Source organism: Letharia lupina (assembly GCF_014066315.1).
Source record: "Letharia lupina isolate WasteWater1 chromosome Unknown contig_11, whole genome shotgun sequence".
Lineage (NCBI taxonomy): Eukaryota > Fungi > Ascomycota > Lecanoromycetes > Lecanorales > Parmeliaceae > Letharia > Letharia lupina.
Window position 1 is genome coordinate 279,243 of NW_023502980.1, and position 26,584 is coordinate 305,826.

At 49.7% G+C, this 26,584-nt stretch overlaps 7 protein-coding genes across 7 annotated transcripts; 3 read left to right on the top strand and 4 right to left on the bottom strand.

Annotated features, from left to right (window-relative positions):
* Positions 1-924: 924 nt before the first annotated feature.
* On the top strand, positions 925-2,104 carry HO133_000642 (uncharacterized protein; the record flags this gene model as incomplete). Its single annotated transcript, XM_037291579.1, has 4 exons — positions 925-934; positions 1,008-1,217; positions 1,424-1,518; positions 1,718-2,104. The coding sequence occupies 4 exons, from the start codon at positions 925-927 to the stop codon at positions 2,102-2,104; spliced, it is 702 nt and encodes a 233-aa protein (XP_037151941.1).
* A 323-nt stretch (positions 2,105-2,427) lies between these two features.
* On the bottom strand, positions 2,428-3,382 carry HO133_000643 (uncharacterized protein; the record flags this gene model as incomplete). The annotated part of the gene is made up of 4 exons (XM_037291580.1): positions 2,428-2,599; positions 2,743-2,920; positions 3,098-3,269; positions 3,371-3,382. The coding sequence occupies 4 exons, from the start codon at positions 3,380-3,382 to the stop codon at positions 2,428-2,430; spliced, it is 534 nt and encodes a 177-aa protein (XP_037151942.1).
* Positions 3,383-3,959: 577 nt separating this feature from the next.
* Positions 3,960-6,294, bottom strand: HO133_000644 (uncharacterized protein; the record flags this gene model as incomplete). The annotated part of the gene is made up of 2 exons (XM_037291581.1): positions 3,960-4,936; positions 4,986-6,294. 2 exons carry the CDS (start codon positions 6,292-6,294, stop codon positions 3,960-3,962), a joined length of 2,286 nt encoding a protein of 761 aa, XP_037151943.1.
* An 808-nt stretch (positions 6,295-7,102) lies between these two features.
* HO133_000645 (uncharacterized protein) lies at positions 7,103-8,517 on the bottom strand (the record flags this gene model as incomplete). Its single annotated transcript, XM_037291582.1, has 4 exons — positions 7,103-7,844; positions 7,902-7,972; positions 8,028-8,171; positions 8,233-8,517. 4 exons carry the CDS (start codon positions 8,515-8,517, stop codon positions 7,103-7,105), a joined length of 1,242 nt encoding a protein of 413 aa, XP_037151944.1.
* Positions 8,518-12,848: 4,331 nt separating this feature from the next.
* HO133_000646 (uncharacterized protein) lies at positions 12,849-13,793 on the top strand (the record flags this gene model as incomplete). The annotated part of the gene is made up of 2 exons (XM_037291583.1): positions 12,849-13,097; positions 13,131-13,793. The coding sequence occupies 2 exons, from the start codon at positions 12,849-12,851 to the stop codon at positions 13,791-13,793; spliced, it is 912 nt and encodes a 303-aa protein (XP_037151945.1).
* A 3,272-nt stretch (positions 13,794-17,065) lies between these two features.
* HO133_000647 (uncharacterized protein) lies at positions 17,066-17,794 on the top strand (the record flags this gene model as incomplete). Its single annotated transcript, XM_037291584.1, has 1 exon — positions 17,066-17,794. The coding sequence occupies one exon, from the start codon at positions 17,066-17,068 to the stop codon at positions 17,792-17,794; it is 729 nt and encodes a 242-aa protein (XP_037151946.1).
* A 2,504-nt stretch (positions 17,795-20,298) lies between these two features.
* On the bottom strand, positions 20,299-23,775 carry HO133_000648 (uncharacterized protein; the record flags this gene model as incomplete). Its single annotated transcript, XM_037291585.1, has 4 exons — positions 20,299-22,216; positions 22,268-23,060; positions 23,203-23,300; positions 23,363-23,775. The coding sequence occupies 4 exons, from the start codon at positions 23,773-23,775 to the stop codon at positions 20,299-20,301; spliced, it is 3,222 nt and encodes a 1,073-aa protein (XP_037151947.1).
* Positions 23,776-26,584: the final 2,809 nt, after the last annotated feature.

The following is a 26,584-nucleotide window of genomic DNA, read 5'->3' on the forward strand; positions in this document are numbered from 1 at the left end:
TGGCAACACCATTGAACACGTTGAAAGTCCAGCCTTAGATTTGCCTGTCAAGATACATCATGTGGAACATGGCATTGTTTCGGAATTGCGGTTCAGCAGATGAGAGCAGAGTAAGGAGGCAACCATTTCATCTTCATCCTTGTAGGCCTTCCAGGACCAAGATCACAGGATCCAGGTTTCAGGATTCAGATTTCAGGGTTGTGAAGTACAGGTTCAGGCCAATGAAGACACTTACTCAATCCGGTCTGGGGTTCTAGCCATCTATTAAAGTAGCAGGGCCTTCTGAATAGACCAGCACACTATCAATGCAGAATATTTGCAGGCTGTGAAGTATATTCATGAAGCGACTCTACGGCAACCAACTGATGTATCGTCAAAATTACAGCTAAAGTAAGGTAAAATATTTTACAGACAACTTTAGAAGTAGCTTCGCCAAGGCCCTAAATACAAGTATTAGTCGCGGCAAAAACTCTGCCAAGCGCAGTCATCAGCTCAATTGCTCATCAAATCGTTTGTGCTTCGCCTTTCTTCTCGCGCCAAGTCATATATAGTCAATAATATTTCAAGGGACGACGCGCGACTCATTGCGACAATTGCTGAGTTGTAAAAACCGCTGGGATTTTAGAATATACGAGTACCGTTGGGAATCAAGGTAACAAAAATCGTAAAAACAATTGTACCGCGGGGAATATTCGCCGTAGAAGATTGTTAACATTGCAGGGGATTATCTGTCGTGAGATAGATATAGCTTTACCAATTCATGTACGCGTGATACGACCTTCGAGGCATGTAGAGTGACAGATAAGATTGCAATGCAGCCGAGAAATTGTCGCAGTTGAAAGGACCGATCCGCACACCACCCTCCACCCGCCAAAGACCCACACCCCACACTCGACACTGAAACTCCGCACACCAACCACCAAAATGCTCCTCTGTCCTCCCCCCTTTCCCCCCCTCTTCCCCGCATCAAAATAACCCCCCCAGCTAACCCACCCACCGTCCCCCAGTCTGCCCCTCCTGCGCCAACGTCCTCACCGTCTCGCGCGCGCCCTCGACCCTCTCCTTCCCCGAGGGGCAGAACCGGCTCGAATGCCGCACCTGCCCGTACCAATTCCTCATCGACCAGAAATACTACGAGCGGCGGGAGATGAAGCGGAAGGAGGTGGAGGACGTGATTGGGGGGAAGGATGCGTGGGAGAATGTGGACAAGGCGGACGGTGAGTGTCGTTTATACCATTCGTTGTTTTGGGGGAGGGAGGGAGGGAAGGAAGTGGAGGGCAGGGGGTAGAGGGGTAGACAGAGAGGGGGTTCAGGGAAGGAGCAGCTCTGGAAGCAATTATCGCAAGACCCGACATCTCAACGAGCGCCCGCACCACCACTACTCCTCCACCAACGCTAACGCATTCTCTCTCTCCCCCCACAGCGCAATGCCCCCGCGAAGGCTGCGACGGCTCCTCGGCCTTCTTCTACCAAGTCCAGATACGGAGCGCGGACGAGCCCATGACGACGTTCTACAAGGTGCGTGTCTGGTTCTTCTCTTCCTACGATGGGAATCGGCTCAGGTGGGAGGGAAAGAAAAATGACTGACGAGGGGAGGATGTAGTGTACGACATGTGCGCAGAGGTGGAAGGAGAACTGAAGGGGTGTGGGGGAAGGGAAGGGAAGGGAAGGGAAGGAGGGGGATGGAGGTATGAAAACGTGGTTAGGACGGGAGTAGGACAGGGAGGAGCTGTGTGTGCTCAGGAAGGCTTCACGATCGGGGAAGATTGTGCATGCCCCAGGAATCGAGCCGGCCATGCTGTCAAGGGGCCCAAGCTTTGAGAAGACCGACCTCGCCTCTCTGCAGGAAAACCAACTCATACATACATACACACTCAGAGAGACACTGCTCGAAGCGAAAAGCCACCGAAGTAAAAGAACCGCGTACGAGAAACCCCAAGTCGAGGCAGCCACGATACCGGCCATAATCATACCTAATTACGAGATAGACGCACCTCTCGATCGAGAAGGCCAACCCTCTTCGTTGAAGTTTTCTCGTCGGAACGATGAAATGTATGCACGGTGTGAGTATGCAGCCGAGCACCATCAAGCTAGCAGGTGCTGATGGAAGGGGACAGTCGAGCATTTTGGCAGGAAGGGCTATGGGGGACTGGTTCTTCATTTAGAGGGGGAGCAGGATTGGACGGAAAGCAGCGAGCCTTCATTCATCCCGAGCGAACGACTGCGATTCGATCGCGTACTGCAATGCATGCACGTCTCGAGCGATAGGAGTGCAAAGATCTAATGTACACGCCATCCTGCTTGAAGCCGACGCCCCTGATGCAAAAGGAATCCATACCCATCAGCGCCAGGCTATGCAACGTGTGTTTCCCAATCCATGCAGCCCCAAGCGTATCTCTCCCCGTGCCCACGTCCATTTCCAACCCATCACTCGCTGTCACTCGCGCTCCCCGTCGGCCCTTCCTCATCCTCCCCGTCCCGACCCACCACATCGTCACCCGCCATCATCGCGAACTCGGCTTTCTGCAGCGTAGACCTCAACTCCGTATTCCGCGGGTCGACGAGCTCGAACGGCTTCAGCTTCGCCTTGTTGCGTATCCTGTTCGGCAAAAGGACGTTAGCTTCGTAGTCGTGTTGAAATCCCATGCATGCTTGCCCATTCCCCAACCCAACCCCCCGGAAAACCCAACAGCGCAGAAAAAGAAGAAGAACGGAAAGAAAAAAGACAGAGTCAGCACCGACCTCGGATCCGCCCCGGCATCCAACAGCAACTCCACCAGCCCAGCCCCAGCCTCCCACCCCTCCTCCGCCAACCCATTCACGAACCGGACCGCCTTATGCAACGGTATATCCGCCTCCATCCGATCGACCGGATCGACCTCCAACCCCTCCTGATCCAGCAGCGTATCCAGCACCTCATCTGCCCGCCCCCCCAAAGGTCACGAATTAGCCACCCACCCCCAAAACAAAAGAAGCCACCCCCCAAAACAAGTGAAACCCCCCCCAAAAAGAAAGGGGGGAAAAAAAGAAAGAAAGAAAAAAAAAAAAAAAAAAAAAAAAAAAAAAAAAAAAAAAAAAAAGGACCAAAAACACATACAACTCCCCCACCCAGCCGCGACATGCAAGCAATACCGCCCGACCCCATCCGTCGCCTCATTCAGCAAGCGCGCGACTTGCTCCGGCGACGCCAGCGCCGCCAGCAGCTCCGCCAGCAGGGCCGTGTTGTTGCGGCGGCAGCACTCGAGGAGGAGTTCGCGCGGGGTGGCGCCCTGTTGTTGTGCGGGAGGGTGTCAGCCGGGGAGTGGGGGGGTTGGGGAAGAGGGGAGGGAGGGGGAGGGATGGGGAAGGGGGGGGGGGGGGGGGTGGGTACCTCGTCGTTCATGGCGGTTGGGGAGCGAGCTTTGGGTCGTTGAGAGGTTGGGAGGAAGGAAGGAGGGAGGTAGGAGGGAGGTCCGATCGGGGGCTGTTGTGATCTGAGGCGGAGAGGATGAAGACTGTAGAGGATGTTGGGAGGGCGAATGGGGTACGTATGTTCGGAATCGTAGCGGACGGAATTAGTTGTTGATGATGGGAGAGTAAGGTAGGTGGTCGTGTTTGAGGCTGACGCAAATGGAAATGCGAAACACGTTGTAGGAGTCGCGCGTCCTGTTTCAGCCCTATGAGGAAACGTCATCTTGCACTTCCATTTTTCCTGCTGCAGAGCGCTTGGTTGAGAGTGTTGCAGACGGAGGAGAGAATATTGTTATGGATGTTGTCAGGACTAATGCCATGCTGAACTATGCTATGCTGAACTATGCGATACTGTGGTTCTCGCATTAAGAGCTCCTCCATCAGCGCCTGAAGTGAATCTCCATCCAACGCGACCTGATATCGCCTCCGGGTCCTCCCTTCCTCCAGCTTGTTCGCTGCTGACTGGGACAGCGTGAACACCGATGATCTCATGTCTATTTGCCATTCCATCAACCCTCTACCTCCCCACCCTCCAGACACCTGATCATAGCCCGATCCTTCAACCCCCTCTCCTCCGCCTCCAACTTCCTCATCTCCTGCCTCGCTTGATCTTTCTCGAAGAGATTATCCTGTTGCTGCAGCTTCAACCACGCTTTATGTCTCTCGCAGCGCTTCTTTTTGCAAACGCCGCGACCGATTTCTTCCTCCTCTTTCTCCGCATCCTTGGTAGCCTCGTTACCGTCTTCTCTCTCTTTCGGTGTAGGCGCTCCCAGGACCCCATCCGTCTGCAGCGCTTTCTGACCTTCAGGCGATGCGCGCCACTCATTGAACTCCTCTTCAGACCAGGTCAATCGGGAGTCGTAACCACAAATGTTGTTGATGGATTTATCCTGCTCTTTCAATTCCCCAAGCACGTTCTTCGCCCGGGCAGTAATTAATAGCAGAAGCTTGTCACGATCATCCAGTAGCTTCCTCCTCGCTTTGCAGCGAGCTTTCCTTTCCGCAATGCTCGCCAGCTGAGCCGTCTCCTCTGGAGTGAGGGTAGCTTTGGGTTTCTCAATTTCCGCATTTTCCATCTTGACATCTTGCCCTTCTGGACTCGCCGTGGCAGGCGGACTCAGCACCCCATCACCTAGTCTCCGAAACGCATTAAGATCCTTCGATCTATCAGTCAAAGCCTTCAACTCTGACGGCTTCAGCACACCGCCCAGATGCGCATGATCATCATCGGAGACCTCTTCAGTATTGCCGAAATTGTCAGTATAATTGTCGCGCCTCCTCTTCTTATTGCTGCCCGGTCGATCCTTCTGTTCTGCGGAGCATTTACCAAGCGCGAGGATCCTCATGAACTCAGCTCCATGTGCGTCCGAGCAGTACTTCGACTTTACTTGGCCCTCTGATCCATCACGTGCGGGTTCACTACACCCTTCAAGACGACACATCCGTTTCCATAGAGTCTCATTCCCTTTCTCGGCGCAATTCGGGCCTGATATGGTCAGCAGGGTCCACGTCTATCGCAAGGTTAGGCAACTCACAATACCACTTGGAGATGAGTTTGGTCTTTTCCGCAGGCATATCCACACACCGACCGTGGAACCAACCATCGCATGGTCCATCACAGGCAATCATGAGAGTATGATCGTCTGGCTTGCGGCATATGCAGAAGAGCTCCCCGTCATCTGTGGCATCGTCATCATCCTCCTCACCATTCAGTACGGACGAACTCCGCGCAGGTGTCTCCGATCCTTGCTTGCGGTTCTTGGGCACCGGAGTCTGGCTCGCACGACTCGTTGCAGGAGTGCCCGTATGTTGCGCTGATGGTGTACCATCAACACTCTCACTTTCGATCTTGCGCTTCTTCGCAGGCGGCTTCACTGTGTTGGCAGTCCCCTTCTTAGGAGCTGCCCGCTTCTTGCTCGGCGCTGATTTCGCCTTCATTGCAGCAGAGTCTGCCGGAATAGGTGATGGAGTATGGCTTGCGTCTTTCTTGATGTCTGTGATACTTTTGAGGGTGGGGGTACCGGTATTGGAAGGTTGATCAAAGGCGATTGTAGAACCTTCCACGGCTTGCCCGTCGTATTGTTGAGGCGTTTCCAGAGGGATCTCTTGCATCTCTGCTTTGATCTGAACTTGATCACTTTGAGTCTTTGGTAGAGTTGAAGCTAAGATTGAATCTGAGGGTCCTTGTGAGGGTTGTCGTATTTGTGAGGTAGCCGGCGCGTCTGAATTTTGGTAGGGTTCTTGTTTGTGGGTCTCGCCGTGAAGTCGTGATGATGACAACGCTACCTGTTCCGACGTATCACCATTGGCATATCTGATGAGATCGTCTTGTGCCGTGGCACCTGGCGCATGTATTGAAAAGGAACTACTTTGGTTTGGTGGTGATCGTACGAAAGGCGGAAGTCGAGCGGAGTAGTCAGTCTCATTTGATAGCTTCCTCTCGCCCGTAGATGAATGATGGTATTGTTCTAAACCAGAGGCATGTGTAGAAGAAGGTTGATTTCCAGCGTGAGAGAAGTCATTCGTAAGTGGAGGTAAGGTATGGCTGGATCCAGGTCTTGACCCGTAGTGATTGAAAGTCTGATACGACATCGACTGCGCAAAGCTGCCACTCTGAGGAGGCGAGAGTATGGGAGCGGTACTGCTCGCAGCAGCAGCCAGAGCTTCGAGCCCAGGTGACGTCAAGGACGCAAATGGTGTCGGACTCGCACCATGAACCTCGGACGAAGAACGATACCCGGCGCGATGATCCTGTCCATCCAAGACCAACGGTTGAGGAACCTGGGGCGGAGAACGTTGCGCAGAACTCGGGGCGGGGTTGAGGAGTTCAGAGAGTTTGGACATGATGGCGCGGAGTGGCGCTGGAGCCTGTTCGTCGCTGTTGACTCAAGCAAAGGGGGTCAAAAAGGTACGCGATCGTGTTTGTGCATCTGTGGATGGCTTCTGGGGGCGCATTGTGGTGGGTGGATGGGGATGCTGGAAGTCTCGCCGTGGAGAGGGTGTTTCTGGTTCGCGATCTTCGAGGACCAGACCCAAAAGTTAGCGCAGAGTTGGAAGGCGAGATCGACAGCAGGGATTCTGCAACGGCTTTTGTGTCACGTGAGGAGGGAAATCTCAGCAGTTCTGCCTTGAGATGGTTTTTGGTCCGTTTTGCGGGCAAGCTCTACACGGAATTACCAGAGTCATCCTGTTTGCTGTTAAAGAGAATAGAGAATCACTGAAATCGGGAACAGTGTAGGCGAAAGCCATGAGAAATAGAGCGCCGTCCAGCGGAAGTTCATGTTTCGAACCGTTTTGTATTACTGTATTTGACTCTTATGACAAGCAGTGTACCATATGCTGGATATCATCTATCAAAGACCGCCGCTGTAAGGCACGATCTGACACGCATGTTCCCAAGCTCCAAGCGCCAATTCGTGATGGAGATCATGCGTGAAGCAACCGAGCAATAGCAGGTCTGGCTCCCACGGGCTCAGTATCCCTTCTTTCCTTTCTCACCGATGCCAGTCTCTCCAGCGGTCGAGTAATAAACAGTTTGAATGGCGTCAGAGGTGATGTCACTCCTTCCTGGCTCCATCCTCCGTCCTTCAAACTCCTCGAGACCGGAACGTCATGCTTGGTCATAATGGAAATCATCGCGTGCAAAACATGCTCAACTGCCCGGTATCTGCTCCTCTACACCCGTCCGGTATTCTGTAACGATAGGTCCTTCCAGGTGGGGATCTTCGCCGTACTGATTCTCCAGCAAGTCCATTCGCCCATCAATCAAATGCTCCACGTTCAGTCTCGTGCTGTGGACAGTATTGTGTGAGTAGCCTTTAATCCTGACGCTAGACCGATTCTGTGGATCTATATCCGAGTCTCTCTCGTTAGCTCCAGCAGGCTTGTGTTCGCCGAAGATCTGCGGGAAGACGCTTATGCATCGAAAGCCTCGGTCCTTCTTTTCACACATCTCACGAAGGCCGAAATCGATGGGCTTGTTGAAGATATCCATGGAGAGATACTTCAGGACCTTGGCAGCCCCGTGGTATGAGAGAGCATAAGAGTAGGTGCAGGTGTTCCCAGCGGTGAAGAACATTATCCTAGTGTTGTCGTCGTAGGCAGACATATCCGGTATGTCTCCATAATTCGCACGGTGTTGTCGTGGGGGTACGTTGGGGTCGTTTTTAATGATGAATCGCCGGTCATCTCCTTTGATGGAGGAAGATGCACAATGGCCGAACCACATCAAGTCCCAGCCGTCACCATAAGGTGAGCGAGGGGCTTCGTCTTGGGGCGTATCAAGGAGCGCTTGGCTGCCGAGAGCAATGTACTCCATGATAGATCGGAGGTTAAAATCCCAGTCGGCATCATCTTCGATGATGATGGCTGATGACAAGCGTCTGCTGACGATCCTGAAGGCCAGCAAATATTTAGCGTGAGTTCTGGAAGACGGAGGGGGGTGGAGGCACTCTTTGGCAAAATTCATATGTCCACGCCAGCAGCCCACGACGCCTTCAATACCAGGTCTGTTCTCCCATTTCTATAGCAACTTTCAGCGTTGGGGTCTTCTTTGTTGAGGGCAGAAGCAGTCTTACACCAGACAGAGCTTTTTTCGAGATAGAATCTCCTTGAACACCCTCGAGGACATCAAATTCGAAGCCCGTTACAGAGGCCGCCAGAATCATTGCGTCAAGTTTGTCGGTTCGTGATGGCATATTGAGGACGAAGACCTTTTCGAACTGTGGAGCGCAGTGTTGTCAGTGACGGTTCCTCACCCTCCACAAGCCGCCTTGGACGTACCCCAAGAGAGGAGTTCTTCAGATCCGCAAGACTGCTGTCGGGGAGACGTCTTGCGCTATTGCTCAGAACAGGACCAGTGGATTTGGGCCTCCCGTTGAACCATGACTTCCCTTTGGCGTTTGTTCTTGAAGGCGCTAATGCTGTTGAGTTTGCGGGTTGGCGAGTGTAATCGCCCATGAGGCTGTTCGGTCGTCGGAACGCGACCAATGTGAGAAAGAGAAAGCAGGCCAGAAGAGAGAGTAGCACCATTCTCCGCTTGGCTTCCCTCCGCTCCCGACGGATCATTGTGGGACGTCTGGTTGGAGAATACGGTCTTTCACTGTCGACATAAATGTCCATAATGTCTTTGTGCGATTGTGAGGTAGGTAGTTAGATAAAGGTGGGGGGAAAGGAAATGAGAAAGTGACAATGGACATAGACCGTGAAACAAGTGACGCCAAGCAAGGGCGGACGAATGATAGGAAAGCGAGGGATTTATTCTACAGATGCCTAGACCCGGTAGGCAAAGTGTCATGCAGATCAAAAGGTACCTATTCTGCAGGTAGGTAAGGTACTTGCACAAATGTCGGACAGAAGAGGAAGTCAAGAACAAGAAAGCGAAAGTTGGTGTGGTAGACGAGAGGGTACAAGTTGCTCAGCTCGTATCCAAGGCTTGACTGCTGCGGGTACAAGTAATGGCCGATGAGATTTCAGTGTGAGTGGTATGTCGATTTGCTTACTTACGCTACTACCACATGCTTGTATACGAGATACTTTTGGTACTTTGTTGTTATGTACTTATGTACTTTTACAAGACACCCACTTTCACCGGCCCTTTGCCTGTCCACAGGTCGAGTTGCTCTCGAGTTGCATGACTCGGGTCTCGGATGACTAGATCCTGCGGCCATATCTAGCGTCCGTGCTCTAGCGGATACCGGAAAGGGAAAGCCTAACCTTGTACTGGTTAGCATATCCTGTTATAATGCTCCTTGCTCCCCCCTCCTCAAATACGCTGGACATGGTAGGTACTTGTACTTTTTCGGGAGCTTTTAAAGAAGACATGCATAATGCATGATACATGATACATGATACATGATGCAGAATTCCATGACGAGTATTTAGAGTTTAATTCAAGCAGGATACACAACCTCGGAGCGCAGGCTTATTGGTCAGTTGGCAATTGCTAATGCGAGTATTCGATAATTCGATGATCATTCATCCATCTGCATATATCAGCTTCGATTCCTAATGGCGTTGCTACAATGGTGTTACGGTGCTTTTTTATTTTCTCCTCCGATCGCGACTCACAACCGGCTCGTAGCTACCCCTACAAATCTCAACTTCTCAACTCGAGCCACCCAACTCGACTGGAGAGTATAACGTATAACGTGGGTCGGGGTCCCAAAAATGTCTATTGACGCTCTCCGGCAGAAGCGCGTCTGCGCCGCAGACCCGAACCAAGTCTGTGGCACGGACCTCTATGTGGACTGCTGCACAGCGGGGCGGGCAGCCACACGGCAGCCACCAATATTGCATTGTCTAGGTACTTGCTTTCAACAATCCGCCGTGGGGGGAGAGGTCTCCTCGTATCGCTTCCAATGATTGGCTCAAGAATATCGGCATGGTGAAATGTGTGGAATATGCAATGAATTCTAATCAAAGCTTTCCTTCGCACGCTTCCGCAATACGACTCTCTTACACATGTTGAACCTGCACGAGTCATTATTCCCTGAACATAACAATATAGAATGGCGCACACAGAGGCGACCCGGGGGGGGAAACATGTAAGCAACCTCAGAGGGATGGCAGCTGACCGTCTTCGCTTAAGCTTGGATCCGACAAAGCTCGGCCGAGACTGACGGATCTTACTCTCACCGTCATCGTCGATCTATCATTATTGGCATGCGCGACCCCGATTGACACCCACAAGGAATCCTGAATGGGTAAATAACCGAACAATCAGTCAATGGTTTGTCAAAGAGGGCACGTGCAGGCTTCTACTCGGAAGCCTGAAGCCTTCTTCAACAGAGTGGTTCCAGAATGCGTGCTTCGTGATCAAGTTTCGACCACAAGTCGAAAGATCTGTGAAAAATTGCAATAGTTGACAGTCAAGTTGCAAAAATCGCCGTGTCCAAGCAACGTCTTGAGCCGCAATGAGCCTGTCAAGGAAATAGATGACTGGGTCAAGATTTCATGGTGTGGTGTAAAAATTGATGATTTTTCTATGTGCCTGCAGGGCAGATATGTGTGGTGCCAACCCACGCTAGGCCCAATTGGGTGGTGGCTCTGGAGGAGGCCTTGGCGTACCGTGACAGAGCCGCAGTGATTGGACAATAAAAATGACAATCCCATCTCGCCCTTGCTCGCGGTACGTACCGTGCACAAGGAAGCGACGCAACGTAAATATTACGGAGGTCTGCATCACAAGCCCGTCCATGCAACCCTTCAGGCGGGGCGTAACCCGAGATCCTGTCACATGTCACAGTGGCTGGCCCGCTGCTATGGAGGTCGACACCAAAAGGTCGGTCTCCCACATGCGCTAGTAGCAACCCTAACCCTGCTTTCGGAAGGCAGCCCTGTCGCTAAAGACCTTGGAGTTACCTCGTTTCCGGGGAGCGCATAGACTGAACATGGGGACGTCTGTTGGGCCTGATAGGGGCATGGGCCCTCGAATGGGGTTCGTACGAGTCCGGCACAGCTCTAAGCGCAGTGTCCGGGCAGACCCCCGGGCGGGGCGTCATCCGACAGCTGGACCCATTTCGTGGCGGGTGCAAGACTTTTTGGTGTCGACCTCCGTAATACTAGCTACCTTACTGATTTTGAAAAGCTTGCTTTCCTCAATGCTCGAGACTCGAAGAATGCCAAGTGCTATACTCCGAACCAATCAAATCCTGTTTTCGCAAACATGACGCTAAAACATACCTTATTTGTTTCTATTTCCCAGCTGAAGCACTGCTACTTACCTTAGGTACTAAACGACTAGAGTAAACCTCCGGGTTACAGCTCGGCAGGGGTGAAAAAAAGTTCGGCAGGGGTGAAGCTTCGGCATATGCTCGCTTCACCTCGGATGAACTCATAGCATATGCTGAACGTATCCGTTTCACCCGAACGAACTCGGGCCGGGTCGAAAAAACTATGGCCACTTTATCCGAGTTATCGCATATGCTAAGTATATGCTAAGTTTAAATCTATTATTAGCAGCAGCCTCTACGAAGGCCCTACGACGTCCCTACGGGGCCCTACGGGGCCCTGCGGGGTTCCTATATAGGTTTAAATAGGGGTGTTTAGGTGTTAAGCGCAGACACTCCCGAGACTAGGCTTTTTTAGCTGAGTAGCTAACACCTCTTGAAGATTAGGCCCTTTAAAGTACAGTATAAAATTAGATGACTGAGAAATACGATGACTGAGAAATACGATGATTGAGTTATGCATATACTAAGCATCAGCATCGCATATCCTACGTGTATAGATTATCTCGCATACGTAAAAATCGCTAGACCGATTTTTTTTTTTTCACTCCCGATGAGGTGTTGGCATATGCTGAGTGTATCCCTTTTACCCCAGATGAGGTGCATATACTTAGCATCTACTCACCCCTGCCGAACTTTTTTTCACCCCTGCCGAGCTGTAAGCCCGTAAACCTCGAACATTAAAATCTCATCAATCAATTCTTTAACCCCTCATTAACACGTATCATATATTATCACTAAAGTAAGTTTGCAAACCTGTAAAGCCAAATACTCATATACGGTTTTCAACGGTGCCATGATTCTGAAGAAATCCTGACGAATTAAACCCCGAGATCAAAATATCAAATATGATCTCGAGCTTATAAGAATAGTCCCGTGGACGTGAATACTCAAAGAACCCTCGAAGAGATCCTAGAGAGTCACATCCGACCTGAAGATAATCAAGAATCTAAATCCCTCTACCCTTTCGAGAGCTCTTCGAGATGTCTAAGCTTGCTTCGACAGCCCCTGCGGTAGGAGCCCTCGAAAAATGTTCAGAGGGTCTGTGGGGCTGGGTGTCCTCCCCCTTGAGAATCAGTTCAACCCTCCACAGGAGTGGTCTTCCCACAGTCTCGGCAAGCGTTCCGTTACTGGTTAGCCGCGCATGTCTACTAGAGCGGACGATCACAGGTGTCAGCTCCAAGCCTCGCAACGCGCCATGATAAGCTAGCCTCCTTTCCTCCAATGATAAAACTCCAAGCAGCGCCATCAGCACTTGTGTGAATTGAGGATCAACAAGGTTGAGCGATGCCCCCACCCTCCCAGATTTTCCTCAACCCTTTGAAATCGGTGTCGGCCCACTCGACATTGTATCCTCTTAGCTGAAGTATCGGCTATTCGTTCAGGCCAAAAGCTTCCAGCTGGGAATCATAAATGAGCCATGACCACAGCTCAATCTGTAGTTAACGAACAGGGTCTCCGCCTGTTGTGCTTCGACGGCGGCGGGGTGCGGGGTCTGGCTTCTTTGTTTATACTGCAGCAAGTGATGTCCGTTGTCGGAAATGCGCTACCTTGCACCTATTTTGACATGATCGGAGGTACAAGCACCGGGGCGTGAGTAATGCAATAGTTCATTGACGGCAGCCCGGTCATCACTGACTCTCAAACACTGACAGCCTGATCGCCGTCATGCTTGGGTGCCTCGAGATGGACGTTCAGACCTGCATTGAGAAATACATTGAGGTCATGGATTACGTCTTTGATAATCCTACGCCTGTAATGCCTGTAAACATCTTCAGCCGAGAGCTCACTCCCAAATATCAACAGTCAAGGCTGAGAGCGCGTATACTGAGTGTGATCGGGGATTCGCGTGTCACCCAAGGCATGCCACCAGAGACCGTACGCATGAGGAGGGCAGGCATACCGTCTCACTGCAAAGTGCACGTACACCATGCGCACTTTTAAGCTCAGGCGGCTTACAGTATTCTCAGCTTCGTTGTTGCCACAGACGCCAACACCAGTGACGACGTCCAATTCACCAACTACGCCCGGCCATTCGAGCAGCAGTCCAACTACTTCGACCAGGTGACATTGTGCGAAGCAGCCCTTGCGTCCACAGCCGCGCTTTCTTTTTTCAAGCCCATGGAGATTTTCCACGGTGGCATCAGCCGCACATTCCTCGACGGCGGCTTTTACCAAAACAACCCCGTCTCAATCCTATGGCGCGAAGCCCTTGTGCAATTCAATCTCACCGACGCCGAGCTTCCCCAACGCATCCGCTGCATTCTCTCCATCGGCACTGGGAAAATCGGCCCCAAAGCCCTTAATGGCACAGTCAAGCACGTCGCGAAGAGGTTCATCGAGCTCGTTACGCGAACGGACGATACCGCAAAAGAGTTTCTTCGAGCTCACCAGGATCTAGCGACGATCCACCGGTACATGCGCTTCGATCCTCAGTACATGGAGGATATTGGGTTGGCGGACGCAAAGAAGAAGGATAGAGTTGCAGAGCTGTCGGCATACTATGGCAACAACCCGGATCACCAGACGAGGTTGTTGCAGTTCCAGGAAGCGGCAGGATCAGAGCAGAGTACGTCATACTTGGAGCATGAGGAGCAAGTGAGCTTTGCCTAGGCTCGCGGTGACATCGCGTTCGCTGTTGTATTTTTTCAAGTTACATGCGAGCCTCGTTACATGGGGTGATACTATTATGGTATCCAGTCTTGTATCCAGTCTTGGTGTGGTGTAGTGTGAAAGCTGACTTCCACTTTGCTGCTGCAGATGTGGGACAGTTGTCCATGCCTCGTGTGACGTCCGAACGCCACTTTTATAGGCTGAATGGGTCATCAACATTTTTGAAACGCACAAGCGACTCATACTGGGGTTACATCACACTAGATTCGCTCACCATATATGAGAAGATATATCATGAGATATGCAAGATTAACCCTGAAAGCAATGGCTATGTGTGGTGTGAGTTGAATTTTGAGTCCTGACATGGCTATCACCGAAGTATCAGTACCTGTCGTCAAGGAGAGCCAGTTTGCCAGAGACTTTGACACGCTGTACAGATCCGCTGACTCTCACTGTCCCGAGGATTAGACTCCATGTTCCGACGCCAATTTCGCGGCCACCACCCTCCAGTCGCCCTCATCGAAGAGACGTGGCGTCGCTTGCTCCGCAATGCTTCAGCACCAATCGAAAAAACGCCGTATCCAAAAGGTTTTGTCGTAGCAATAATATACATGTTGCACATCGAATCGCACTTCAACGACAGGAAGCCCAACAGCAGAGACGCTCGGCGTCCGGAGAAGGTCGTTCTCTCTCCCGAGAGGCGTGAGCTCTGCAAGTCTTTTGGCTTCTGGGCGCCGTGCCAGTGCGGAAGTCATTGTGGTCGAAGGTGGAATTTTGCCAACAAAGTCGGGATCAGTAAAGGCGGATGGCCGAACCGATTCTGTGCGGTTGCGATGGCAATCGCCGAGGGTAGAGGCGGAACACCTTGGTTGGAGACAAGGACAAAATGGGAAAGAGGTGGAAATTAAGGTGTTGAACATCAAAATGAAGGTAAGTCGTCTTTTGCCTTGACTGGAACTTCTCTCTAGCAGTAGCTAAGATCCTGCAGATTTGGCAAGGCACCTGTCGGACGATGGCATCGTAACGAATCAGGCTTCACCGAGCAGACGGTGATGAGAGGATCTGTTGGATCTGTTAGAGGCCAGAACAATAGAGTTCTGGCTCTGTCTTTCCAATGGAAAGGAAGGAACCGTATGAGCGGGCGCAGGTGCCGCTACCGGATCCAACGAGCCTCGGGAAGCTGTCGAGGAGCCCGGTTGTAACCAGGCAGTCAGACTGTGGCTGCGATTCCGCCGTTGTAGACGACGTCGACTCAATCGACTTGTGTAGCTCGCTTGGCTTCCGGAGTCCGTAGGTAAACCAGGCGTGCTTCTCCGAACCAAAGCAATAACGCGACTGCCTCCACTAGTGGTCATAGGAGTATGGCCGTCGAGACTGTTGCTGCTAGATACGCCGGCAGAAGCTCCGAGCGTTCCTCGAGGGCTCCTATTATTGAATAAATGTGAGGAGGCAACCGCAGATAGGGGGACTCGTGTTGACGCCGGATATTCGATCATCGGCCGTTGAGTGTGCTGAGCAGCCTGCGAGCATCTCTCTGCAGCGATCCATTCGCGGTGTTGTCGCTTCAGTCTCCGCTCGGTTTCTTGCTCAAACCTACGCTCTCTGCGTTTCTCCTCTTGCTGTAGCCTGCGCAATCTCCGCTCTTGTCGGTGATCTTCTCGTCGCTCGCGTGCCCGGCGGCAGCAGTGTAGAATGCCTCCACATCCGACATTGACCCAAAACCCGCACCAGACAAGGCCGCAGCAGACGACGAGGATGAGGAACGGGATGCCAAAACATAGGATCAGAACTATAGCGTAGGTCGCTATTGTAGTATCAGTACGTCCTCGCTGTTACAGAGTAAGGCGTCAAATACCTAAGGAGTCCGAACCCATAGTCGGTGAACGATGTGGGCGAGGTCCGCCCAAGCGTCTCGGGGTATGTCAAAAAGGCGCAGATTTGTTGTTGAGCATCAGCACGATACGGTGGATAAGTGAATGTGATGGATGGATTGCACGCCCGAGTAGCAAGATGTCGGTGTGCAACAGTTGCTTAGAATATATATAATCGAGAGACAGTGGTAACGAATGTGGCGTTCACAGGAATTAAGTGATCGAAGCGATATGAACGAAAGCTGCTGGCAAAAGAGAAGAGAGAAGCGTAAGACTGTGGAAAGGACTTGTGCTTATTTTTATGACGAGATAGTTTGGTGTGGCAGACAAAATCAGCGATCTTGCAAGAACCACAACAACCCATCATTGTTGATCTTACAAGCCATCCCACCATTTTAAATTTACAGATTTCGACTTTCTGACTGACTATGACCTAGCATTGAGGTAATTGCTCCGGTGTGTGGTGTTTTTGGGAAAAGGATGATGCCAGGTGGGGGGAAAACATTCTTGTGTCACCAACCGAGTGAATTAAAGTACCTCCCCTCCTTTTCCAACTTTTGCATTCCTCTCTATCTCCCCATATGTACCATGACTCGAAAGAGACGTCAAGATCAGACTGAGCTGGGGCCAGGTTTCTATCGTCTTATTTGCCCCAAACTCCCTTACGTCTGCCGGAGTTCCCAGAGCGTACGGTAGGTAGATACCCGATCTTATCTATCTTCTTGATTAAGTTGTGGAGGAGACTTTTGGGGGACGTCTTCATCTAACGCCGGCATGTTGGCTTCTGAGCCCTCAAGTGATACCCGCCGTTCAGCGAATCATTTCTTAGCCTGCGTTAGTGGGACGCGATTATGACGGAGTCATCCAGGTCACACTGCATGCAAGGGGCAGTTAATGCAAGGACCCAATGCTGCCTTCGTAGATTAGATTATACGAAGTACCATGCGAAGGTCTGCAACAAAAGTCCTGAACGCCGAGATACCTCCGCAAATACTTGAAGGTCGCTAGACTAACAAAGTTATATTAGTGTAACAGAGTTCAACATTCGTATATTATTTTACTATTACATAATTTTCAACTGAATCATGGTGAAAGTCTAGCAGTGCTCGACGTGCGTGAAAGTGATGTTCCTGCATGATCGATCAGAGTTGCCAAGACTTGATACTGGCTTTTTGACTAATCAGACCCCTGCCCATGTGCGTCATTGAGACCCTGAATTTCAATCCTGTTCCAAGCGGCTCTCCAACTTGGCCTACTATCCACACTTCAACATCTTCTCTTGTTCCTCCACACAACTCAAACAACACTCTACAACTTCAAAACTACATCCCACACCCCTCCATCATCTTCCCCACCCCAAACCAACCACACCAACCACACCAACCACCACCAACCACAACCATGGGCCTCCTCGACCCCTTCTGGAACGCCGTCGACACCACCGTCGCCGGAGCCGGCACCGCCGTCGGCGGCGCCATCCAATCCGTCGGCGACGGGATATCGCAAACCGGCCGTAACGTCGGCGACGGCATCGCCGGTGCGGCCGGCGGCTGGGGCTCCTACGTCAACGACGGGGCCAACTACGTCAAAGACGCGACGGGCGCGGGCGGCGTACGCGTCGGCTCGGCCGGCAACCCGCTCGGGCTGGCCAAGAGCAAGGAGGCCGCGAGAGCGGGCGGCTTCTCGAGCTACACGCCGTACAAGGGCGGCAACAAGGCGAGCACGACGACGACGGAACAGAAGGCGATCATGCCGCCGGCGCCGAGCGCGGCAGGAAAGACGGAGCAGACGAAGGCGAGGAGTGCGGTGGGGGCGCAGGTGGCGGCTGATGCGAGGGCGAAGGCGATTGCGGCCGCCAAGGAGAATTACAACAAGAAGAAGGTGGCCGGTGGGGCTGCTGCTGGCAAGGGACCGAGTGCTGGCGGGAACGCGGCTGGTCGAGGGGGCAAGGTGACCGGGAGGGTAGAGGCGTTGAAGGGCCCTGCTGGAGGCGTTACCAACGCCCCAACGAAGCCACTCGGGAACGCGGCTGGACGTGGTGGGAAGGTCGGAGGGACTGTTACGGGGAGAGGAGGTGGTGCTGCTGGTGCTGCGAAGAAGCCTGCTGGGACGGTCACTGGGAAAAAATAGGCCAGTGGTACTACTCGACTCCATGAGAAAAGGTTGCACAAGACTCGACGAGAGCTATTGGATATGAGTGAGATGTCGACATCGGCGAAGGGCTTGTAAGTTACAGCAGATCATGCGGCAGCATTTGCATTTGACGTATCATTTTCTAGCGAATTGTACAATAGGTACACAATTTGAGTTCATAGGATGTGGCATGTCTATCTATCCAAACGCTTCGCGTCCATATCACTGTCATGTTTGCTCTCTTTTCGACTCTCCTGGGCTTTGCTAATTGGGCATTTTCCATGGTTCCTCGCCATGTATCTCAGTCCTCAGCGCCGTCTCCACACCCCCTACATCTATGCAACAGGAGCGCTGGGTGACACCAGTGGTTTACTTCCAACGGCATGCATTCGCCCCAATAACTAAGCGTGCCCATATGCCAACGCTGATACCGGAACGGGAAACCAAAGAAGACACCGAGATTGCAAATGAACTCGTGGCGTTCCACCAACAACGAAGGATCCCAGACGGCGTTTGGTGGAGGCCGCACTTTCACTCTGGCCTCTCGGGAGCATCCTCCCATGCTTGATCGCCATCGACCTTGATCCTCTTCGTCGTCAGACCCGAGTTCAGCCAGAACGGCTGTAGAGGGACGAGGGCGAAACAGGGTCTTGGACGGGAGCTTCCTCAGGGGTTCCCCAACAGCTTGCCAAAAGCGTTTCGAAGGCACGGTACCACTCGTTCGGATCTTTGTCCCGGGGCTCTATGACCACATTCGACCAGTGTTCGTTGTTCATCGATCGCCACTGGGCGTATTGGGTTGGAGTGGTGCCTGTGCAGTCCACACCGTTTGCGTCCTTCAACCCTCCCAGGCTCGCTGTCTGGAGGATTTCCAAGGTGGAGAGTATCTCCTAAGCAAGCCGCTAGATGGGTCAGGTTTCTCCCACTCTTATCTGCTTGGAAACAAAGTTGATGGCCAGTGCTTCAGAATTAATCTTAATACACCATAATTGTTGAGAGAAATAGCAACATGGAGTATCGTGCGTCCATTTGGATCGGTATCATTGACGGAGGCCCCGTTGCGTGAAAAACATGAAGGAATCTCTGGTCGGTCGTAATGTGCTGCCCAGAGCAAAGGCATCATGCCGTGACCGTCTTTGCTATTTGGATCGGGCTCGTAGGTGAGCAATGCCTTCAGAAGGTTCAGAGGGGCACCAACTTGGACAGCCAGACAACGTGGCGTCCTATCAAGTTTATCTTTCACAGCAACGTCTGCTTTGACATCGAGTAAGATCTGCAGACACTCATCGCCACCCGCAGACAAGCACCAATGCGTAGAGCTTTCCAAACGAGCTCCGAGCAAAAGGATTAGCTCCCACATTCATCAGCACCCGAAGAAGTTTCCAGATTCAGAGATTCCACTGCTATCTGTGGTTCTAGTCAACGGCTACACATTATTACACGTCACGGAACGAACTCACATGAAGGATTGTCTTGCCTTCCGGATAGCTGGCGTCTGTGGAAGACGCTCCCCGTTGGAATGACAGCCTCTTCACATGATCCAGAACTCCCATCCTTACTGTCCCGAAAACTGGAGCATTTTCAGGAGCAGATTTCCCCGTTCCCGTGGAAGGCCGGATAGACCATCCCTAATGCCGCTTAGACTGTGAGCAGAACATTGCGGTGGCTTCCCAGGCCCGCTTCCCAGGCCACTGAGGACATGCAAGGCCAAATTCGGAAAGAGAAGTCCCCGGGAGGCGCAGGTCTTCACTGGCGACGGCTCTCTGGACACAACGAAGAGAGGATCCAAAACTCCGATTCCGAAGTTGGGAAGTTTGGCATGGCTGCCTCCATGACAGATGCAATGGCACTGCTCAATAATGGAAAAGCCGCTGCTCAGGGAAGCCTATCCACGCTCAATACTCACATCTCTGGGTATTCAGTGTGGCCCAGGAAACATGGCCATCTACTAAGGACACGCATTGATCCGTGTTTGTGCACGCCCAGGAAAAGCGGCCACAACAACAAGGGTTCACGAACGACCTGCCGAGGCAAAGAAAACAGAAAACACCTTTCTGTTCGTGGACCCAAAATGGCAGCCCGTAGGGCGCCAACTTTGTCCCAGCCATCCAGGGAGACGATTCAACTTACATGATAGAAATCCGTACATCGCTGTAAAATATTCTCTGGACTAAATCCCTTCGATCTCTGCACTTTCTGCTATTGAACATTCATTCATTCGTTCATTCATTCTATTGATCACTTCGCATAGGAAACCAGTTACATATGCCTCAACATGACGATTCGCAGCCGTAAAGCGATAGAAAAACCCTGGGATCTTGCCCCGCAGCTGCACACAGCGATCGAGTACGACGGAGAACAGTTGGACGAATCCAACCACAGTTGATCCAAACGGTACAGTAGCGAGCCTGTTGTGAGTCTTAGCGAACAGTCGGAACTCAGGGACGAAGGAGATACAGACCGGAGAACGGCAGGCAACGTATCGCCGCAACAGGGGTGTTTCAATCCGCGCCTGCGGGAGAAGGAATTGGGTCAATCTCTTGGAAGTGCTGCGCAGGCGGATCGCCTTCTTCTTCCTTTGGCATCACAGCTCCTTTTGCTATCAACACCTTCACCACGTTTTCATATCCGCGCTTTGATGCAGCCCACAGTGGACTGTACCAGGGACTCCCGCTCGAGACGTTGACATTAGCCCCATTGTCAAGCAGTAATTTCACCACATTTTCATGATCGTTTTCTGATGCAGCCCGCAATGGACTGTCCAGCTGAATCCCGCTCGGGGCGTTGACATTAGCCCCATTATCAAGCAGCATCTTCACCATATCCTCCTCGCCCTTCTCTGAAGCCGTCTTCAATGCACTGCCCCAGGATGCATTGCCCAGAGCATTTACATCAGCCCCGTTATCAAGTAGCAGCTTCACCGTCTTTTTCTTTCCAGCGGCACATGCTGCACAAAGTGCATTGCCATGATTTCCACCCTGAGCATTGATATCAGCTCCGTTATCAAGCAGGACGTATACAACGTCAATACGTCCCATGCCTGACGCTGCTTGAAGTGCATTGCCATGAGTTCCACCCTGAGCATTAACATTAGCTCCGTTATCAAGCAGAACGCGTAAAACGTCAATATATCCCGGATATGACCTTGCAATTTGTGCATTACCATAAGCTCCACAACATGACGCTGCAATAAGTGCATTACCAAAATCTCCACCCTGAGCATTGACATTAGCTCCGTTATCAAGTAGGAGGCCTACGACGTCAATATGTCCCGAGACTGACGCTGCTTGAAGAGCATTGCCATAGTATCCACCTTGAGCATTGATATTAGCTCCATTATCAAGCAGAACGTGTACAACGTCAATATATCCCAAATATGACGCTGCTTGAAGTGCATTGCCATAAAATCCACCCTGAGCATTGACATTAGCTCCGTTGTCAAGTAGGAGGCCTACGACGTCAATGTGTCCTCGGAGGCACGCTGCTTGAAGTGCATTGCCATCCTCTCCGCCCGTCGCATTGACATCCATGCCCCCCTCAATCAGCATTCTTCCTGACTCGAACAACCCAGCCAGCGATGCATAGTATAGTGGAGGGGCTAGGTCATCCAATCTGCGGCTCAGGTTCTTCCGATAATGATGATTATAGACGTCAGGATCGCAAATCCGGATCCAATTCAAAAAGCCTTCTCTATCTGACATCAAAAGTTCCGTGCTCAAGAGAGTGGTGCTTTTGGTTGAGGCTTTCTCAGCCAATCTTGCATGGTGAGGCCAAAACTTTGCCGCATACCCAGCAAGTGGAGATAGTTCAAGAGTCTCATCCGTCAAAGAACCTGGCTCATCAAATTGCAGGAGGTATGCAAGACAATCTTCTGCTAAAACCCCATGGGACTCTATCTCTCGGATCCTGTAATGCGGAGCCGTTCCGTGCTGGATTCTGTCTGAGACTAGATACTCTTTGACGGAGAAGTGCGCCAGTCTGACGTAGGTTGTAGAGTTTTCTGGGTCAGAAACTTCGGCCACACTGTTGGGATCCGGGTCCTGAGGGTTCTCACTGAGCTCACCGCCGCTTTCTTCGTTGTTGGAATGCTTTGTCAGCGTGATGAGACTCGAACATATCGTTAGTATGTCTCGTGGTTCGGGTAATCGTCGTAGCGGATCAAAGCGAGGAGTCTCGTCAACATCGATAGCAACGATCTCTGCGATTTCTTCGAGCTGCAATGGCCGAGCAGAAAAGGTCAACCATTGCAGTATCTTTAGAATGTACCGATTGTAGTGATTATAGTCTTTGTCAATGTTGCAGAGTATGCGCGCGTACGTGTCGTCCAAAGTCTTTGGAAGAGACACCAGAGCTTGGCGGAGGTGAGGGAGATGAAAACAGTTTCCTAATGAATCGAGCTGGCATGCTGCCCATCGAAACCTGACATTCAAAAATTAGCCTAATGAGAGCCGTAATGACTGCTTATCTCACATTCCATCTGCTTTCTTCATAAGCGTATCCTCAATTTCCCGCTGCACTTCAGGACGTTTCAGCCACCTTTTAAGTCTTGGATCGATCTGAAGCCGGTCGCGTATATAGGTGCGAATGTCAGCATTGACAAGTGCGCTCTGAATGCTGATCCGATTCCGTGTATCGCTCATTGGTGTCAAAGCCTCCTCGATGTCTTTTTCCCTTCGACTGGTAGTCAACAAATGCACATTCGCACCTTCCCATGATACAATTTTTTCAAGGTTTGGGAGAAGCTCGTCACGTTCTGCACACTCGTCGAGAGCATCAAGGATGATGTATGTGTCTCCCAGAGAGGTCATCATTTGACGCAATGTGTTTAATAGTACTTCCTCAGTCGGCTGCGACCTGCCACTCAAACATGACGAGTACAGATTCTGGAGGATCGGATCTCCACAGTACCTGGAAAGCTGGCAGATCAATGAGCGTATCATCTTCTCATGTCGCTGTTTTTCGGCATCGTTGAAGTCGAAATAGAAGAATAGCACGGCCGAGTTGGGCTCTGAATGTTGCCTCTCGAGCACATCTTGAAGTATCGTAGAGCTGAGAATGGTTTTGCCGCAGCCAGGGATCCCGTGCAGCCAAATGAACGACCCCCGTGCGGTGTTCCAATTAGCAAATTCCTTGCTCTTGATGAACCATGAGCCTGTTTTTGGGTTGCGTGTTTTCAACGCTCTGTTGTAGTTCGTTGATGGATCTGGCGCGTCAAGCCATTCGATGCTCCTCAGATGCTCACTGGCTATGTCTCGTAAGTATGCTATGCGAGGGTTGTATCTAGACGAAGCAAAGAATTTCCAAATTACAGGATTTGAACATTGAGGGCCCATAACACTGTTCAAGACTAGCTCTTGGAATCAAGATGAACAAGTTCTGTGATTTTACTCTTAGGGGTGACGGACTTATCTGGCTCATCTTTATTGTACTGACTCCTTTGGCAATCTCTGCGACTTCCTCACGCATGGTTGCCACATCTTCTTTGATGGCTTTGGAGAGTCGTCTGCACCGCAAGAGACCTCAGCTGTGAATTGATAGAAGAACGGGCATACCAGAACATCTTACATATGATCATTTTGCCGGGCCAAATTGAACAGCGCTTTTTGTCGCTCAATGCTACCCAAAATCTCCCTGATCTCTTCTTTCTGGAACGGCCAAATGATAGCCTTGCCAAATTTTTTCAACCCTGTAGCTGACGGGGCAAGCTTAGAGGACAAGCGCTCGAGTGCTCTTCGCAACTGGTCCAGTGGTCCTTCTGGCACGTTGAGTGATTGTAATGTTGAAGACCACTGATCACCCTGCTTCGCTTTATCCGCCTGGTCCTCGAGTATGAAAAGAACTCCGGTGACACTGGCTAGTTCAGAGAGGATTCTTTGACGATCTTCGGGAGCGCCTTTGACGCCGTTCAGGTATTGTATGACTGTTGAGGCGAGTTGGAGTAATGCAGTAATGCTAGCGGAAATGCTAAGTGGATCCATTCTACTGTGGTTATGAAAGCTAGAAGTCAAATGTGACACAGCAAAGCATTCAGAACACGACAAGGTGGAGCTGGCTCTGAGATGAAGAGGGGGCAGCAAGAGGCAACAAGGCTGAGAGTGGAGAGAAGATGATTTGATTGGGCGTGCTGCCCTCAGCTTGGGTCATCGTGCAGCAGGGAAAGCTGACACTTCCCACCCACCTTTCGAAACAGGAAGGTGCCTCGACCAACAACCTATTGGCTGTCGCGTTTATTGATGTGACACCATTGGCATATGGAATCAATTGATACAACGTTGCACCCGCATACGATGAATAACAGCTCACATTCAATTTGGACGTAGCGCTATGCGCAAACCCACTGCTTAGGAAGGATTCTCACAAATGTATATGTTTGGTTGAGTAGACTTGACCTCCGCAAAATACATCCTGGTTTTCAATCGACAAACTATGTAGGGTGAGTAATGTTGATTGCCTATTGAGGACCTGTGTAGGTACCATTACTTCAAGAATCCCACAACGACCTATCACGATAGGGAGAGTGGCAAATACTTCCCTAGGTACTTCATGAATTTGCTCGTCTCGTTGGCAGGTGAAGAATATAGCCCTCTCCAATCTCCACCATGACGGTTGACGAAGCCCCGAATGCGAATAATGCCAATAACATCAGGATCAATGTTCGTAAACACGAGCGCCATACGTTTGTGCAAGAAATCGACCAAAAGCTGGGCTTTCGTCCAGTACAAAAGCAGTGCTTCTCGTCACTTTAATCCTCTCTTCTCCTTCGACAACCTGACATCCACACCCGCCAGCGATACCATTTATCCTATACCGAATTAATTGATATATAAAGCCGTAGTTGACTGTAATGCTGTTTTGCATATAAAGCATGGTTCCAAATGACCATTTTGAAACCACTGGGGGGTTTAGTCATATAAAGCTGGTATTTCTGAGAGGTAGTCTCAGTGGCCCCACGCAGTGGGTCTGAGCAGGAAACCGTGCCAAGCCTCATTTTTTTGGTGGTTTGGCTGATATGAGATATTTACCCCTAGGTATATCAGCATTAATAAGTTCCGGGGTAGCTGTTACCCCGGAGCGAGCTACTCCGAAACTACTCGTAGTATCCAGAAGTGAGTAACCTCGCTTAATAGCGCCGGGAGAGTTGACCAATCAAACTACGATTTTCGCGGTGAACTAAGTAGTTTGATTGGTCAACTCTCCCGGCGCTATTAAGCGAGGTTACTCACTTCTGGATACTACGAGTATTTCAAAGAAACTTAATAATCTATAACTTCGATATATCATTACTTAATAACCGAACCATCACTTTTTATAAAAACTTATAAATATATTCTTAATATATATAATAATAATATATCAAATTTTCTAAATTGGAAGTTCGAAGTCTTTAAAGATATTAAGCTTTTTAATTTTTTTTCTAAAAATCTTAAAATAATTAAATAATTAAATAAAATTAAAAATTTATTAATAAAACTTTATATATCTTTACTTATATCTATAAATTATTAAATAATAATTTAAAATTATAAATTATTTAATAAATTACTTAAGATAATAGCTTAGAAAAATAACTTTTAAGTAAAAATTTAATAAGTATTATTTCAAAAAATCTGGTCGGGTATATTCTATAATAATATTCTAAAATAAACTTATGAATATAACGAATATTTTAAGGTTATTTTTAGAATTTTCTCGGTACACGTTAAAGAATAAGAGGGGGGTTAAAGATATAGTTTTTAAAACTCTAATTTAAATCTTCTGAAAATAATTAATTTAGATATTTTATTAAAAATCGAAAAAAAAAAATCTAATTCTACGATATTTAAATAGTTATTCTATAGAAATTTTTTTTTTTATTAGAGTGCGTAGTAAAAAGTTATATATAAAAGAAACTACTTATTTTCTATTTCGGTCAATTTTGATAAAGATTTTATACAAAACGAGTAAAGGCCTATGAATTAAATTCATAATCATTTTTTTAATTAGGGCTATCGAGTAAATAGGTGAGCGATCTTTAGTAAGCGAACTTTGATGAGCGATATTTGAATTCCTTACGCTTTAATAACTATAAGACTAAATTTAGAAATTCTTTTTTTATCTAAAAGCCCATATTTTATTCTATAATTTAAAAAAAAATCTCAAAATTTCAATAGAAAACTAAAAAGTTATTTTAAATCAAATAATGTGTACTTGTTTTTTAATCAGGGCTGTCCGGCTATCGAGCGAACTTTGATAAGCGATATTTGAATTCCTTACGCTTTAATAATTATAAGACTAAATTTAGAAATTTTTTTTTATCTGAAAGCCCACATTTTATTCTATAATTTAAAAAAAAATCTTAAAATTTTAATAGAAAATAGTAAAGTTATTAAAGAGTTAAAAGTAAGATTAAAAATAGAGTAAGATTTTTTGATAATTATAGACGCTAATTTATTTACCCGCGATGACTCAGCCGATTTAACCAAAGAGCGTAGTGACCCTGAATTTATGATTGGCTGCACATACAAATTCAAGGTTTTCAAGCTCAGCCCTACCTTATTCTTTTATATATACTGATAACGGCCAATGTAGCGATTCTAGGGTTTTCTACTCAGACTCTAGAGGGGGGTATGCCGTAATGAGCTTGCGATATGATTGGCCCCCGAAGCGAGGAACGAGTGTAGGGCTGGTCATAGGGTACCCCCCTAAGCGAGTCTGAATACTGAGACTATCTGAGAGGGTACAAAGATTACTTAGTCATCTATATAGCCAATCAAGTATCTACTAGGCTACTCCAGTTACTCCAGTTTC